Source organism: Trachurus japonicus, chromosome 12 (assembly GCF_045865225.1).
Source record: "Trachurus japonicus isolate A0001 chromosome 12, Traja_1.0".
NCBI classification, from domain to species: Eukaryota; Metazoa; Chordata; class Actinopteri; order Carangiformes; family Carangidae; genus Trachurus; species Trachurus japonicus.
Genome location: NC_140918.1, coordinates 26,652,295 through 26,669,652, shown reverse-complemented (window position 1 = coordinate 26,669,652; position 17,358 = coordinate 26,652,295). Strand labels below are relative to the sequence as shown.

At 41.4% G+C, this 17,358-nt stretch overlaps 2 protein-coding genes across 2 annotated transcripts in view; one reads left to right on the top strand and one right to left on the bottom strand.

Annotated features, from left to right (window-relative positions):
- Positions 1–373: 373 nt before the first annotated feature.
- On the bottom strand, positions 374–733 carry LOC146977633 (histone H4). Its single transcript, XM_085794005.1, has one exon. It carries the CDS (start codon positions 689–691, stop codon positions 380–382), a length of 312 nt encoding a protein of 103 aa, XP_085650131.1. The 5' UTR covers positions 692–733; the 3' UTR covers positions 374–379.
- A 5,102-nt stretch (positions 734–5,835) lies between these two features.
- arrdc1b (arrestin domain containing 1b) overlaps positions 5,836–17,358 on the top strand; it is a 39,597-nt gene continuing 28,074 nt past the window's right edge. Inside the window, exon 1 of the mRNA XM_085793994.1 lies at positions 5,836–5,982. Coding sequence (XP_085650120.1) covers positions 5,865–5,982 — 118 coding nt within the window. The 5' untranslated portion in view covers positions 5,836–5,864. The remainder of the gene's footprint in view (positions 5,983–17,358) is intronic.

The window sequence follows — 17,358 nt, the reverse complement described above, 5'->3', positions numbered from 1 at the left end:
AAAAGCCTAGAAGGTTCCCTTTACAATGATGACACAAAATCAGAATATTATCAATAGAAAATTGATAGCCATTTCTAACTTTGGAGTGATTAATCAATAATTATGCTAATTAATCAATAATGACTAAACGGTAACGTTTAGCTATAGGCAAACGACAGAAATGGCATCAGCACAATTTAAAAATATTTTTGTAGCCTATGACACTTTTTGTCATCAGTGGAAAGAAGTAGGCTAATTTGCAACATGTTTATCACAGTAGCGGTTAGATACTGTGTCGCTACATGTAGCAACAGAGAATCATCATAAGAAAAGGACAGAGCTCTCAGTGAGTGTGTGTGGCTCTAAAAAGAGCCTTTGTTGTGTTGTTGAGGTAAAGACTTTAACCTCCGAAGCCGTACAGAGTGCGGCCCTGCCTCTTGAGAGCGTACACCACGTCCATGGCGGTGACCGTCTTCCTCTTGGCGTGCTCGGTGTAGGTGACGGCGTCGCGGATGACGTTCTCCAGGAAGACCTTCAACACACCGCGGGTCTCCTCGTAGATCAGACCGGAGATACGCTTGACTCCGCCGCGGCGAGCCAGACGGCGGATGGCGGGCTTGGTGATGCCCTGGATGTTATCACGGAGAACTTTACGGTGACGCTTGGCGCCTCCTTTACCGAGTCCCTTTCCTCCTTTTCCTCGACCACTCATCTTGTCAGTTCAGTAGATGTCTACTCAATGCTGCAGGCTCAGCGCGTCTGTCCTTTTCTACCCACTGTGGGTGGAGCTTGGTGAGCGGCGAGAGGGAGGAGCAGGACTCTGGAGGAGGAGGACGTGAGTGGACCAAGGCAGGAGAAAGAAAGAAAGAAAGAAAGAAAGAAAGAAAGAAAGAAAGAAAGAAAGAAAGAAAGAAAGAAAGACTCCAGCAACACTTCAAATAACTCAAAATAAAAGCCCCTGCTGAAGATGGAATTGACAACAAACTAATCAAAGGAGCAGCAATTGAATTCCTGGTTCAGCTTACATACCTTTTCACTATCTGTCTCCATGCTGGCTACTTCCCTAAACCCTGGAAATGATACACAAACCAAACAAAGATCCCCACCTGGCAATAAATTACAGACCAATCAGCCTCCTGAGTAATCTGGGCTTCGATAAAATGTGGCACGAAGGATTCATATACAGGCTGCTGGACAAAAACCTTAAACTCCCCCATCAAATGGTGGTGCTACTAAACAGTTTTCTTAAACGACAGAGAAATCGCAATAAAAGTTGGATCCTCAGTTTCCACTAGATTTATCCCAGAAGCAGGTGTGCCACAAGGTTCAGCCCTCAGCCCTCTATTGTTTCTTCTCTACATCTGTGATAGGCCTATATATTACCCACCTAGAGGTAAGGGACAAGTCTCCCAGTTCGCAGATGATCTACTGGGCCTCCTCAAAGAACTCAAAATACGCTGCCAAAAAGCTCCAGGCAGGCTATGCATCAATAACATTGAAGAATGGGCTAATATGTGGCGAATAAAATTAAATCTAACCACTAGACACCCACGCAAAAAAGACCAAACAAACCTCAACCTAAAAACTGTATGGCAAAACCCTCCAGGTCACCTCAACAGCAAAATTTCTTGGAGTCACCTTCCAACAAAACATGCAGTGGACAACTCACATTGCCGATATAGAAATTGAAGCCAAATGCAGACTAAACCACCTGAAAGTGCTGGGAGGAGCTAATCCAGAGACTGCTTTGAAGGTGTACCAATCTTATATTCGACCTTTGTTGCCATAAAGATGTGCTTCACGATAACTAAAAATACACATGTAACAAATTCACCCACCTACTTTGTGGTCTCATGACGTTCCAAGACAGAATGGTCATTTCGGGAAAAAATATATCTCCACAGAGCTGAAAATAATCCATCACTCCAATCAGTTATTGAAGAAGAAGCAACAAACCCACCCATGACCATATGCACGACACCCCTGTCTGTTTTATTGAGTTACTGATATATATTACTATTATTATCATTATTATTAATAATAATAATATTATATACTTTTGTGTACTATTTTTATTTTTTTTATCACTATTATTATTATTATTATTATTATCATTATTATTATTTTCTTTTATCCTCTTTTTTCCCTCTCTTTCCTCTTTCCATTATTATCACTTTACATGACCACAATACATCTTAGTTATTTTAGTTGCCTAGATTATTTGAGATAGGACAGTAAAGCCTCTGCACTGTTTTATCATTATGCACTTTATTATTGTGTTCTGTCATCATTATGTCTTTTGATATTATGTTTTATCATCATATCTTACTGTCTTGTAGCTGCTGATATCCAGTCGTCACGATATCTTCCTAAAACCAGCCAGTTAAAGGAAGACAAAGAACAAGAAAAACAAACAAACAAACAAACATTTAAAATACTGAGTGAGCATTGCAAACAGATTGTGATGGTGTCTTGGTGATTGATTGATTAATTGATTGAGTAATTCTCTATTCTCCTTTACACTCCCCACTCCCACGGAGAAACTGGGACTGAAAAGGACGGCTGTCCTGAACAGTCCCTAAGAGCCAAGATCTTCTGCTGCTGCATTTAGTGCAGGCTTGTGTGTATGTGTGTCATAAGTGAGCTATTCGTATGTTCATGTGTGAGTGTTTGGTTGTTGTCTGTGTTTTGTGTTGAGTTACTCGGCCATGGAGGAAGGGGTATTAGGGGATGGAGAGGGGGCTCTTGGAGGATGAATGACAGGGGGGTGTTGATCATTTGTCTGGCTTCTTGGATGGTGGGCAGGGTTGCCTCCAACAAATGCAAAAAATGTCTTGCAATGTCTGCACCCCTGCCTACGAGGATAAGCTCTTGATGCCTCTGAATGTGGCTGAGGTTCCCATCACATACTGTATAGGCCATACGTGCATATTCCTGTTCACTTCCAGTCTATGCAAGTGTAGAGGCGAACAAAACTTCTGCTTTTATGACACTGAATTGACTGACAATGAAATCTCTCACTTCAAATAGGCAAACAGAAAGGAGACACGAACAAAACAAGACACATATGATAATAGTAATAAAATTAGTAAATTTCATTAGTAAAATGAAAAAAGAAAAGAAAAAAGTATATATAATGAAGAAATAAATACAAATAGAATGCGAAAATAAGGAATAAAAGGTAGGTAAAGGTTTATTTTTCTCTTGTGAGAGTGTGCATGTACGTGTGCATGTGCATGTACTGTATGTATGTGTGTGTGTGTGTGTGTGTGTGTGTGTGTGTGTGTGTGTGTGTGTGTGTGTGTGTGTGTGTGTGTGTGTGTGTGTGTGTGTGTGTGTGTGTGTGTGTGTGCGTGCGTGCACATGTGTGAATGACTTCTTGTGTAAGATTGCAGAGAAAGTGCAGAGGGAATGAGAGAATGTGATGGAAGTATGAGAAGGAGGAGGAGACAAGGGGGAAGAGACAGATGAGAGACAGGAAAAAGTAAAATAGTCTCGTAAGTAAGAATAGGGAGTAACATTATGTTTTAGACCCCCAGCTTGCCCCGGGGGCCAAGAGAGGCCAAGGCATGCACCAGGTTGATTGGCAAATCCAATTTACCAATAGATGTGACTGGCGGATGTGTGATTGTGTGAAGATATCCATCTCTCTCTGTCTGCCCTGTACTGCACAGGTAAGTGGTATGACTGAAGGGATAAGTGGACCTGCAACTGTTCCATGGAACAGATGGGAGTTGCTTCTGGCAGTTGTCCACTAGGTGGAGCTACTCACATACCAGTAGTTTTGATCTCACTGCATACCACTGTGGCTGTACAATAAAAAAATGTGAAAATCACCAGCCAGGAGCACCTGACAGAAGGTCAGAGCAGACTGTGCTTCAGTTTAGGAAGGGGTTAATTAAATGTTGTAGACCGACATGAATGAGACTGTTTAGTGGCAGCATTGGTTTCACATCATCCTGATGCTGACAGTAGGTACTTGACATCTGGCGTTGACATCCTATCCTGTTACTTCCTGACATGTGATCCTCTCACTCTGAGCTTCACAGAGTCAAAATGTCTCATATTCAAACTGTTTTAATGGAGGTTTCACAACAGGAGTAAACAAAAAAGGATTCTTTAGACCGGATCAGATGCCATGGCATACCAGATATCCATGGATACAGGCAGTAACTTGGCAACCATTATGTTTGTCTGTCGTCATGGAAACATCTGTCTCATAGCTTTTACCAAGAATATTCGCAGCCTGGTGAGATGATGACAGAAAGGAGGCAGAGAGAGAGAGAGAGAGAGAGCAAGCTGCTGTCTCTCTGTCTGTTCAGTAAATGTATTGTATTAAAAGATCTACAGTGAAGTCTTAAGTCAGGTCAATATAATCAAACAATCTTCTCTGTGAGCTTTCTGTGCACCGCAGCTAGAACTGCTGTTCAAGCAACTGATGATGCATGCCAAGACAGGAAGTACTTGAGAGACAGGAAGTGCACAAAGAGATAGAAAATGTATTAGCCATATGAAGTAGCTACTGTGAGACATTTTTATGCTAAGTCATACTGTGTTTTCAGTGCTGTGTTTAAACTTGGCTAAAAATCGTGCAGACTAAAATTAGTCAGACCAACAGTGTAGTAGGATACTGAGGTTTAACAATGCACAAAGAAGGAACACAGAGTTGAAAAAAATGAAAGCTATCAGACAGCATTGCAACACTGACTGACACTGACAGCTGTCATACTAAATATTTGACGCAACATTTATTTGTGAAGTTTTAATCATTTTTTCTAAACCAATTTCAATGATGTCGGGTCCACAACTTGTTTTTCCAGTACCATACCAAATGGTAATGTGATTATTTATCCACTAAATAAAAAACAGGAATCGCAACATTGCCAGTCTACAATTGAATAGCAGAGTTTGTTCCTCTTTTCAATATGGTTATTCTGGAAATAAATGTAACCAGTTTTATATATAATTTCAATTTCCCTTTACATTTTCACCTTGCTGGATATGAAGTAGCCTATTACAGGCTAGATATTAACTGACTGCACTCTAAGAAAGTAAGGTGTGTAACCCTCAGTCTGACTTGTAAGGATGAACCCAAATATAATACAATTAGCCACCAGCATGGCTGGATTCTCAGATGATGAACCTCTTCACTGACTGGGAATCGCAGAGGATCTGGTTTTACCATAATCAGCGGGTAACATGCTGTGATGTCATCCCTGCAAGTATTTTTATTTTATTTTATCTTTTACATCACTTTTATATGTCACCTTGTGCTTATATCTGACATATCCAGATTGTTCCTCATGTAATCACTTCAAGTACAGAAAACCTGCACACAGTGAAGCGGGACCTGGGGAAATTATGGCAACAGGTTAATGCAGCCATGGATACCACACGTGTAGTCTCATGGGGGCAGGAAATGCACTGGTGAAAAGTGAGAAGAGATACAATGTACAACATTTCTCACAAATTGTATGATGGACATACCAGTGTATGCTGTCATATGTTATGTTGTGTACATTATAGGATAAAGATTTTACTTTTAATGACACTTGACCTCTTTGACCTTTATGACTTCATGCCCTGTTTTAGGATGATAATTCTATTACTGGTACTTATTTATTGTTTTTTCATGATTGATTCAAAATTTTTAACAAAATAAATAAATAAACTATACTGCAACACTTTGAAAGATTTCCACTCCCTACCCATAAACCACAGTGTTTATGAGATATCCTCCCTCCCATTAACTCTCGATGGGTTTTAGTCAGAGTGACGTCACCGGTCTCCAAGGGGGCTCGCGGCAGTAGGTGAGAGCGCAGCAACGCCTCCTCGCGCTTTCAGAGACGCGGAGCGGCGGAGCAGCGGAGTAGAGGAGCGGAGCCATGGGAAAGCTTCAAGAATTTGATATCACTTTTACCAACAACAAGGTCGTTTACGGTCCGGGAGAGTCAATAAGCGGGACTGTGAAGATACGAACCAGCAACTCGCTGCAGTACAAAGGTAAAGCTCTCCTTCAACATTTCCGTCAAGAAGGGAGTTGTTTGGTGCCAGCGCGTCTTTCGCCTCCTGGTTCAGTGGCGCGATGTAAATAAACTTTTCTCCTCCTTCACGGTGGACTCGAGAAACATGAGCGGAGTTGTGTGGCCGCGGCGAGGTTTCACGGCTCGTTCAGTGACCGTCACCGTCTGAAAATGTGGTGAGGACATCACGGTTTGGTGCTGCTGCTGCGGCTGTGGGAGTGGGAGTGGACCGAGCGTCTCTCCACGCTCGACATGACACAAGCTGCCGCCGTGGACTCGGTTGTCGCCCGTTTCAGCTCGTTGGCACGGCTCGGTAGTCACGCTGTTTAAAACCCACATCCTGGTGCACATCCTGCTTGTCACAACATGTTGCTTCCATGTATTGTTTTTTGACGAAGCTTAGCAATTATTTTGGAGATGTTGCTTGAACAGAGAGGCGCCCTTAAAAAGCAGAACAACAGGTGTTAAAGACACTTGGTTGTGTTTGAAAAGCGATTTCCTTTCTGTCATGTCTTACAGTGTGTAGGGGGAATCCAAGGCTTTCACTGTCAACATCTCATACAAAGTACTGACTAGTGGAAACAGATAATAATGGGGGGGGGGGGGGGGGGGCTAAAGTGGGTTAGCAAGGTGGGAGAGCAGCTTTTCGAGTTGCCATGGAAGTACACAAAGAATCCATTGTAGCCTATGTGAACCTGGTGGGGACTCTTCCCTGATCATTCCCAACTTTAACTGGAGCACTTTTTCAAGGGAAGTCTGGCACAGAGGAATGCTAATTGACAGAGTCTGTAAATAAAGAGGGCAGCTGTGAAGTGCACAGTTGCTTTCTTTGGTGTGTGTGCTTTAAAGTTAATGTTTCATCATCAGTAATTGACAACAATTGCTCAGCTGCAGTGATATATTCAGTGTGCGGCACCATAGGCCACTGCAGCATCTGAAGGGAATGAACAACACTGTTAAAACAAGAGAGCTTTTTATTCCATTTGTGCACAGTAGCACAGAAATAGTAGAAAAAACACTTTTCTATAGAAATTCTAGACAATTTGAGGTTTTTCTCCAGTTGTTCTGCACTACTTCCACCTGTTTACCTGACATGGTGAGATTAATCTACCACAATGCAGTGGCTGACCTGCAGCAGATGGCCTACAGCAGAGGTCAGAGCTCCTGCTGAGCTCCATTCCACTGTAAGATCACATGGTTGTGGCTTGTCTGTAACTGGGCGTTATTCCCAAATTAACCCCTGTGGCCAGTACAGTAGCTGCTGCGGTGAATTGTGGCTGAAGAGCCAGCAGGAGAGCTGCTTCTTCTTGTCAGGTGAACAGCTCAATAAAAATCTCAGAGGCTCAGCAGAGAATGTGTGATGTTATGTGCTATTGGTGATTGTTACCTGAGGGTTTGGACCAGTTGCAAGGACATGAACAGTATCTGTTGCATTTACTGCTGGTTGGTGCTTGAGTTTTCATTTTTCCAGTAATATGTAAAAAGTCAGATTTCACACCTGCAACAAAGTGTGAAAAACCACAGTGCCTCCGGTTCACAAACAGCATGAATTCAGCAGTGTTGGCTGGCCTGACATCGGCCTTACGGCCACCACCACCACCACCACCCACTGCTGTTGAGGTTGGCCTTCCACTTATTATCATCTGTAGGCTACATGCAGTTTAGTACCTGTAAAGAATATTAAAGTTTCAAACAGTATTTTTTGGGGAGGTGTTTGTTTTTACCAGCTTCTAAGTGAAGAGACCTGAGCTTCAGCCGGGGCTTTCAGCAGCGTGTCCGTTAATGTACTGTAAATGCGGAGGCTGCATTATGTGTCCAGTGACAGACAGACCCCTTTTAACCGTGGCTGTTGATGATGCCATTAATCAGATGGCTTAAATCATGCTGCAGTATGTGTAATGTGAAAATGTGTGTGTGTGCTGAGTTCAAGCGTGAGAATTTCCTGTTTTTGTTTCAGGATAAGAGATAAGACAGGAGTCATCGGTTTGCTAATGCAAAACAGACTTTTACTGTCCTCAGTGTTTAGAGTAGGTTCCACATTTTTTCATTGATTTCATTAGGGATGTCTCATTAAGTCAATGGATGAGTTATGAGGGTAATACATGGCACTGCACAAATGATGGGGGTTAACAGAGGACACACTCTACAGGCGTTTTTGTTTGCTTTTATGGATATCAGTGCAAACAAGAACAATCTTTTATTCTGAGGCAGGTTTTCCATCCTGATTGTGTGATTAAGCAGAGCAGCAAAATCTGGACACCAGGCATTTTGCCTTGAACACACTATGGTGCTTTAATTAGCCGATCAACAGAAAGTTAATCATTAGCATTTCTTCTGGTCCAGTCACATTTCCTCTTCCTTCCAGCTCATGACAGCTGCTGTTTCCTGCCAGAGCAGCATCCATAAAAGGTCAAATCGCAGGATAGGTGGTATTCCTTGAAAGTTATATTGCAAATCACATTGCCTGTTACAGTATATGACATCATATATCAAAGTATATTTGTTTGTGTCAAAACCACTATTGTCTTATATGATTTGCAGCTATTCCCTTTCCTCTGATCTGGCGTTTTAACATGTTCAGATGGCCGCGTGTCCTGTTTTCCGCACCTCCTTCCACGAGTTGCCACACGAGTTTACCCGAGTAAGGAAAACAAATTTGATTGATCGTTATCCAGCGGGCGGGATATTCAATGTTTGGGACGGGACAGAGCTTGGTGTGTGTATGTGTGTGTGTTAGCTAACGTACTGTAGCTAACTATTAGCTAGTAGGCTTGCTACGCTATAGCTTGCTACGCTATAGCTTGCTAACGTAGGCTATGGAGATCTGGAGGAGGAAAGTGGAGTCGGGACGGAGGAGAGTTTGTGTCAATGGTAGTCGTTTTTTTCAGACGTTTGATTGATGGATGACGGATCCAATATCATTAGCTGATGAATCGTGAGCAATGTGACGCATATTTCGTGTGCATTATCCAATGCGAAATAAAACTACCCCACTTTCACCCCGGATTTACTCGAAAATAGAATTTTGCACCAAGTTTGGGCTACATCATCTGATAGATGAGTGATTACACTAACTTTAAGACCCATAGTGGGCTCAAAATCAATTTTCTGTTCTGAATACCTTTAAATCTAGCCCATGTCTTCATTGTTGAGGATGTGGCGATCTCCTCCTCCTCCTCTTCATCATGTGCATCACTTTTCAGCCATTTCTTTTGGCTCCAAACAAAGCAGCATGAGCTCTCACAGTTTTCCAGACAGTTCACTGGTGCAGGCTTTTCCTTTCTGACAGACCTGGCACAGTAGCTACTTACTGCTTTGCTGGATCCGACTGCCTTAGTTAATTTAGTGCCGCTATAGATCTATGAGGGCACCACTGGTTTGCACAGTTAAGACAAAATACTTACTGTAGGACAGATTGATACGGATGTACTTTCTATATCTGCCCCTGTAGCAGAGCAGCTCTACAGGGATGTCTGCATTACATCGAAATTGACTCTGGAGTTTAGTTTTATGTGTTTTTGAATGTGTGTCTGTTTGCAAGATGATAAGCCAGCCACAGGCTATCCATTACATAGATTGTGGCACCATATGATCTGCATGTATCCTTGTTTTATTTACAGTGCAGTGTGAGTTAGGTGTGTATGGTTACCAAGTAGTATGTTGGAATAAATACAGAAAGATATTAATAAACAGATGCAGGCTCTCTAGGATACTGAACATTGAAGAAGCCAAATTCTCTGCCTCACTCTATTATTGATGATGGAGACCATTAGACAGCATTTCTATTGATTTAGCTTCTTACAGAGACGGCAGTATAAGTAGAGTCATGAATGCATGAATGAAAGTACACGGATAAGTCTCTCATACACATTGCTTACACATAATGTTGGACATGGCCTATAGGTCTGTTGAAAGTCTTAACAGTATCCCCAGACATGATGTCCATGTTGGATAATGGAGCAGCATATGAGTTATGGCCAATGCCAGCGTTGCAATAACAATACAGGAAGTAGTTTATCTGCCAAAAAGCAAGGCTATTGTTGTGAACCATAGCCACAGTGTTGCAGTTGTTTAAAATGTAAAGTGGAAGTTTTCTTAAAGTTTCAGCTCTGTTTCATTTCGCAAGACTTAATGAGCAACTCTGTGAAGGCCAACTGGTTAGTCTGTGAGTTGCACATTTGTACAGTGAAACCAAAAAAACAGACATTATTTGAACGGATGATTTCTGTTTAAGGTCTGGGACTGGGACTGCAGATGGAAATTAGCTCTTGAGCTAAATATGACACATTTCCAACAATTTTTTTGTATGTTTTTTATTTTTATTTTGCACGAACATATAATTTAACATAGTATGAATAATCATGATTGGGATGTGCAAAGGGGAGGTATGAAACCCAAAAGGCCTTATATGAAAACCTCACCCAAAAAGAACATATTCAAAAAACAAATTTGTTACAATTTAGACAAGAAAATAATTAAATAATAATATGCAGAGTCCCATTACAAATAAACAAATAACTGAAGAAAAGAACACGACAATAATCAGTCAGTTATGGGAGTTGGAGGTGTGCAGCTGTAGAAGCTCACTGTGGCTGCAGGTTATTGTTTCATCACTCACTGACTGACATATTTGAAAGTGACTGTAAAAAAACAACATTACAATTGTTTTGTCAATGCATATTTGATGAATGATCACAGTTGGTGTTAACGTTAATGCGTTTCCTGTGGCTGTTTCACAGGAAAAAAACGCCCCTTTCTGCCATTTGAACACTTTTGATGTGAAACAACAGCAATAGGAAATGTTTGTATCCAAAACAACCTAAGAGGAGTCAACAGTGAGCTATTGACACGGATGATTACGATACAAGAGGTAAAAACATACAGTTTGCAGCATTATTTCCTTTAACCCTCGTGTCCCAAAGGCTCAGACTTTTAGACCCCACTGTGGAGATGCATATGCAAAATGAAAATACGCTCATTAGTTGGTGCAGAAAAAGTGCAAAAGTGTCCAAAAAAGATGACAGATGACATAACGAGTTTTGTTTCAGAATTCAACAGTTAAAGGACTAAACTAGCTTTTATCTTCTGCTCTAACAGAAACCAGACTCGGTGAGGGACAGGGGATCCCTCTGTGTTAATGGTGATGAGTTATAGATTTGAAGTAAAGGGCGTAGCCAGCCTGTCTGTTCTGTTTAGCCTCCTCTTGTTTCTTGGTCAGCCTCCTGGCTCTTTGCACAATGATACAGGAGATGTTGTTGCATTGACCCGGTCTATGAGCCGGCGTGGACATTTCAACTCATATGGGACATACCTCTGTTTACTTCAGGCTCCAACACTCTCACAAAGTAAGATGTAAAGCCCTGTGACTGTTTCGCTACTGAGAGGCGGGAGGAGCAGCAAATGAAACAGGAAATTAGTCACTTGAAGTGAAAATCCATTTGACATGTTTCCTGACTGTACTCTCATTTATCTTTTTCTGTGTGAGAAAGTTGACTCCAAAACAGTGTAAATGAGACATCTGGATGTGTACGTAGTTCTTTTGTACCTCAGATAACAACAGTGGAGCTCACCTTAGTTTACAGAAACGCGGGACACATTCACTGTAACCCAATCATGATCTGTGGTAATACAAAGACATCCCCTCAGGTCCTCGTGAAGTCGGCCACAGTTGCGTGTCTACACACACATTTTGTCCTTTTGTAGTGTGCTGTTTTTATCTTGTATTTAAGACGTGTGGTTTGTGAATCACATGGTGAAAATCTTTTCCTGTTTTTGTGCATAATCAACAAATGACTAACCAATCCTGTTACATATGGTTTTAGTCTTAATGTCACTTCGGGTTTTTTCTCTTCCACATCTGTGGGTTTTACAACCATGTTTGTTTTATACAGGACAAGTCCTCGCTAGCCCTCAGCAAGGGGTTCAGCAAAGAATTTATAAAGTGTGTAACTGATAAGAGAGGTGTGTCAACAGTAATCATTGGGTTTGTGTTACAAAGCTGTTTGTAAGTCCAAAAGGCTGCTGTATAAAGCATATACGTAGGTAGAAAATACAAGTTTTCTTTCTTAATATTATTGCTTTGGTTAAGTTGATCAGGTGATAAATATGGATTATATTAACAGAATATCTGACTATAAGATAGAAAATGGTGTTTGATAAAGCTTTGATAAGTAGAAGTGAAAGTTGTATAGTGGTAACATGTGACAACATCGTGTATGTTCATATACAGTCTTATCTTAGAGCTTGGTTCCATTATTAAAGCAGAAGTAAGTGGAATATTTGTGTTAATATAAGTCTTAAATAGTTATATCTTCCGACAGCAATCACTTACATAGAGTGTTTGGTCTGAAACACGGGTCTGTCAGTCACTCTGCTCTGCTGTAAGCCGAGGAGAAAACTTTCCTTGTATCCTACAACCTTTATCCAATGAGGAGAGAGAACGGCATGAAGGGCTGTGTGTGCAGCCAAGGGATGCGCGTGAATGTGGCGACGTAGGGACGAGGACCAATAGATCCATGACGAGGGCGGGGGCTGCTAACTCCATCGGCTGACAAGAAGTTAGCCAAAACGACCGGATCGCTTACTTGTGCTTTAAATGTAGACTACTTGAAGGTATGTTTGTGCTGCTAAGTGATTTGCCTCTCCCACTCCCTACAGCACCGACGGTGCACAACATCAACAAACGTCAGCTTGGAAACAGAATCTGCTAACGTCAAAGACAACACAGCTTATAATGAAGCCTGTCTAGTCAAACGAAATTTCTTCTGTCAAACTGTCGTCTCACCGAGTTCAACCTATGTCCATACAAGTTAAACTGTCCCATGGTACCAGTCCTCTGTGACAGCATGTGTCTTCCAGTGGATAAGTCCATGACACCACTGCCTGTAGACATTTCTTACATACATACATTATTTGCTGTGGATCTCTCATCTGCAGTCCTACTTAATTCAGTTCAATATTCTACATGGTGTTGGCAGCAGCAGGGTAAATTGCCTGGTTTACTTATCAGAAGTGCTATTCAGCCTGAGGGGGGAGAAACAGCCATATAATGTCCTCTGTGGTTTCTGTGTGCGTGGAGTTTGTGAGCCAATGAGAGAGATTATGTTGAAGGACTCAGGGATGTTACTCAAGAGAAAAGTATTGTGTTATCAACCAGATTCACCTTGGTTACTGTCCTCCAACACTGTTCAGCTAAAAGCATATATTTTGTGCATACAGTATGAAGAGAGAGTAGATAGACCGAAGCAGAAAGATATGGCCAAGAGTCGCTTTGTGATTTTTTTTAGAAGGTGCTTACAGGCCTGATTAAATCTGTAACAGCGATTTTACTCATCACTGTTTTGAATCCATCTGATCTCCTTGAGGGAAACAATAGTGTTTATTAAGCACAACATTGAGGTGAAATAGATACAGAATAAATCAATGAATCCAGTGTATGAGTATCTATCTACTCTGGCTTGTGAACACACACACACACCTGCAGGCTGAGTGTTTTCCTGTGTGACCGTCTAGACCTAAGGGAATGAGTAAATCATGACATCACTGCCCCAAGTGTCACTGATAAGAGATCTGTCTACCAGCTGCACTGAAACCAACCGACCAATCCAGGCCTCCAGATTCCTACACCTCAGCCCTTCAGTGATTTATAGAGAAACAAAGTTCTATTGTTTTAGATTGAACTACTGTACTGCTCCTGTTGCTGCTACTAATACTGGCATTATTGTAGCCACTGCTACACCGGTCCTAACACTAATACTGCAGCTAAATATAAAGATTTAAAAGGCAGAGTGACACAAAACAAACAAATACAGACTTTCAGATTCCCCTTGTCTTGATAGGCACCATTATGTTTCACCATTTACTGTTTACTCGTGTTAAATTTCTCATTTCGACTTTACTCATACTCGTGGTTTGTTTTGTCCTCTGAGACCTGCCTCTTAGAAGAACTGATTGCGTAAATGATCTAAAACTCGAAGAAGAAAGGTCTTTTAATTACTTTTTTTTTTCTTCATTGTCCTGAAATGAAGAGCATGAACAGTGACTCAGAGGAACACCATTCACTCTGCCGCCCTTCAGTGTGGGTGGGCGGCATTGATCCACACGTACATCATCAGTCAGCGTGCATGCAGTGCCCATAGAATTGGTATCGTCAGCTGGAAGTCTTTGCGCCAGCTGCTGCCTCTCCCCTTGGACTTAGTCATGTTAATAATAACTATGCTTTGACCTGCATAACCAGCACCCTGTCTAACCCCACGGCTGGTTATTTAGGTCTGTCATAAGAGGATTCTGTCTCATTCACCCTGATAAGCATAGACACACCCCCCCCGATGGCCCCCACACCCCCTCTTTAGAGCGCTGTCCCACTTCCTTATGCCGTAAAATAAGAGAAAGAGCAAAATCAGTTAGCAAAGAGGATGTCAATCTCCTGTGATAATGGAGCACAACGTCAGAAAGAGGAAACTAAAGATAGAAAACTTCAGATGGGAGAGATAACAAGTTGCTTTATGGCTGCACTGGTATGTTGTTGGGATGGGTGAAATGTTACGTGATGTGGTGATCCAGGCTCACGTGGCGGTGTGAAAGCAGCTCCTTTTGCTTGAAGCTGGACACAGACAATTACCAGCAGCTCTGAAGAACTCTTTTCCCTCGGTTTGAGTTACATTTACTGTGTGGTTTGGTCTCAGGGTTCTCGTTTACATCAGCATGAGGCAGCTGTTTTTCACAAGCAAGCTCTGAAAATCTACTGTTATCAGCAAGTTGTGACCCAAAAGGCCAAAAACATTAATTATTGTAGATTTATCTTCTTGTGGAATCAAACTAATCCCTCTGAGATAAAAGACTTTCTGTTTCTATGTGTGAAGCAAGAAACCACAATGAATAACTCGCTTAAGGACACAGATTATGTCTGTTTATAGCCTCTGAACCTCTGTGTGTGTGTGTGTGTTTCGTCCATCTTTTGTGGTGTCACAAGAGGTTTCAAACCTCATTCCATCTTTTCCTACGTGCTCTGAATCCCCCATAGACTTCTCCTTTCTCAACTATATTTTTAGATAAGACTTGTCGCTTCCATTTTAGTGTATGTTATAAAGAAACATTTTTCTTACCCTGTGGTGGGGAAAACCGATATACCACACAATATACTGTATGTAGTTGTTTATTAATATTAATGAAAGTCAAATGGTAGAAAATACAATCACGTTTTTGATTAAGTGATTAATTGTAATTCATCAAGATATAATATTACTTAAAAGCCAATGTTTATTTGTTTTTGGATAGTTTGCCAAGCGAAACAGGTAATGTAATGTTTATTACATCAAGGTGAATTGGTTTATAAAAAAACAATGAATTGGTTTATAAAAAAAACTCATCAGCTATTTAGTGATTATGAAAAAATCTTTAGATGCTCACCATTTGATCAGTGTCACATTCAATTCAGGGAATTAGATACTTGAGCAAATATACATTCTTCTCTTTTCTTTCACAGCTGCTGCCTCCATTGTATGTCAAGTCTCTGAGTCGCTAAAGATAAACACGATGCAGGCGGTTGGCATGTGTCTGGCACATTGCAGGGTTCTGTTTTTGAAGGACTGTATATGTTTATTCTTTCTTGTGAGTCTGTGACAGGGGGGTTTCAGGTTTGTTGTGCTGGTTTCCCAGGAGCCTCGGGCTATTGGCAGCCGTTATTGTTGAACTTTCTTCATCTCCAAAGGAAAGGTCAGTTCGAAACACTTGAGAAATGTGTCAGTCTGTAACGTCTTGTTATCTAACTCGGCTTCATGTACCATCTCCAAAGCAGATGAGCTGAGAAAAAATGGAGCATGACTCCCAAAGATCCACTCATCACACTTCCTTTGGATGATCCTGATGAGTCAGATATCACTGTTTATTTCCACACCAGCTGCAGATACTGAAACAGGATGATTGTAGCAGCTCGAACCGAAGGAGTCAGCTGTGATTTAATGAGCGTTACATTCAGAGGGAGTGACACGGGTCTGAAGGTCATTGGTAGGCGTCAGCTGATTCTAAATGACTAATCAAACAAAGACAACGACTTTCGGCCTGGAGTTGGAGTTGACCATGGCTGTGTCCGATCTCCAAAGTCACCACTCAATACATAATCTACCATATAGAGTTACCCATTTGTACTGCTGTCCGAAGAGTGATTATTGTTATTGTGAACTGATAGCATCCCACAGTGTACCATGAGAAGCAATATGCCACCATGGATTACATTCAAAGTGAAAGACAGACAAGTGGTGTCCAGAAATGTCCACTGCACTGAAGAGCTCATTTTATTGTCCTCTACTGGATAGTGAGGAGGGAGAAGTAAATGGATGTGAATTTGAACACAACTCATATCCACAGATAGGTACCTGAATGCAAAACAGTACAGGTCAGTTTTAGTGAAACGTGTCGTCATAGCAGTAACCCATGTGAAACCATCTCATTTATTACTTGATTATTATAGTAAATGAACTTTGATCTATTCTTTAAAACAACCAGATCTCCTGGCCTCAGCTGGCATCATTGTGTAACAACAGTATCTAGTTTTGGCTCACACTTTCTTGAGTATCTTGATTTTATTGATGTTTTTTTCAAAGATGTAACTTGATTCAAGCACAGAAACAAGCCGCTTTGCATCTGAAATTAGTAAAATGAGATCAGGTCAACAGAGGACACTGCTGATTGCCACAAGGGAGAAGCTGATGCTTAAATGTAGGGCTCTGCTTCTTTTTTTTGGTGCTTGGGGCGGGGGTTTTGGTTTGGTCCTCAATCGGACCATGGGGTTGGGGCTTGGGTGGGTGGTGGTGGACGTTGAAACCTTATATGGTGTTGTTTGGGTGTGTTGCAGCTGTGCTGTGCAGTACTGTCCACCATAAAAGAAAAAAAAATTGATCACAAAAAAATGTCGGTCTCTGCCGCAGGGATAACATCAAAAATGATGGAGGCAAGTGGAGAGTCAGTGTTCACATGTCTTAATTTCCAAGGCTCATACAGATGTCAAAAAAATTTAATTATCTGAATAATGAAAGGATTAATTCCCATACTGCTTCATGTTAGGATAAACCAGTCGTTCATTTAGCTGCTGTACTGTATGAGCATCGTTGATGTGTTTGAACACAGAGTCTGTCTGGATTGGAGCCTCATGCAGTAAAATGTGGAAAATTCAAAGCATCATGGGTAATGTTGGAGTGAGTGTGCAGATTGAGAGTACAGATTACATGTCTGCTGATTGTTTTATGATGCAACTTCTGCAGGGATAAGCCTCTTACACATGCATGCAAACGCACTGTATGCAGGGGTTTGTTACATGCTGATGTGTTTGCTGTTTAACACACGCAACAAACCCAAACAT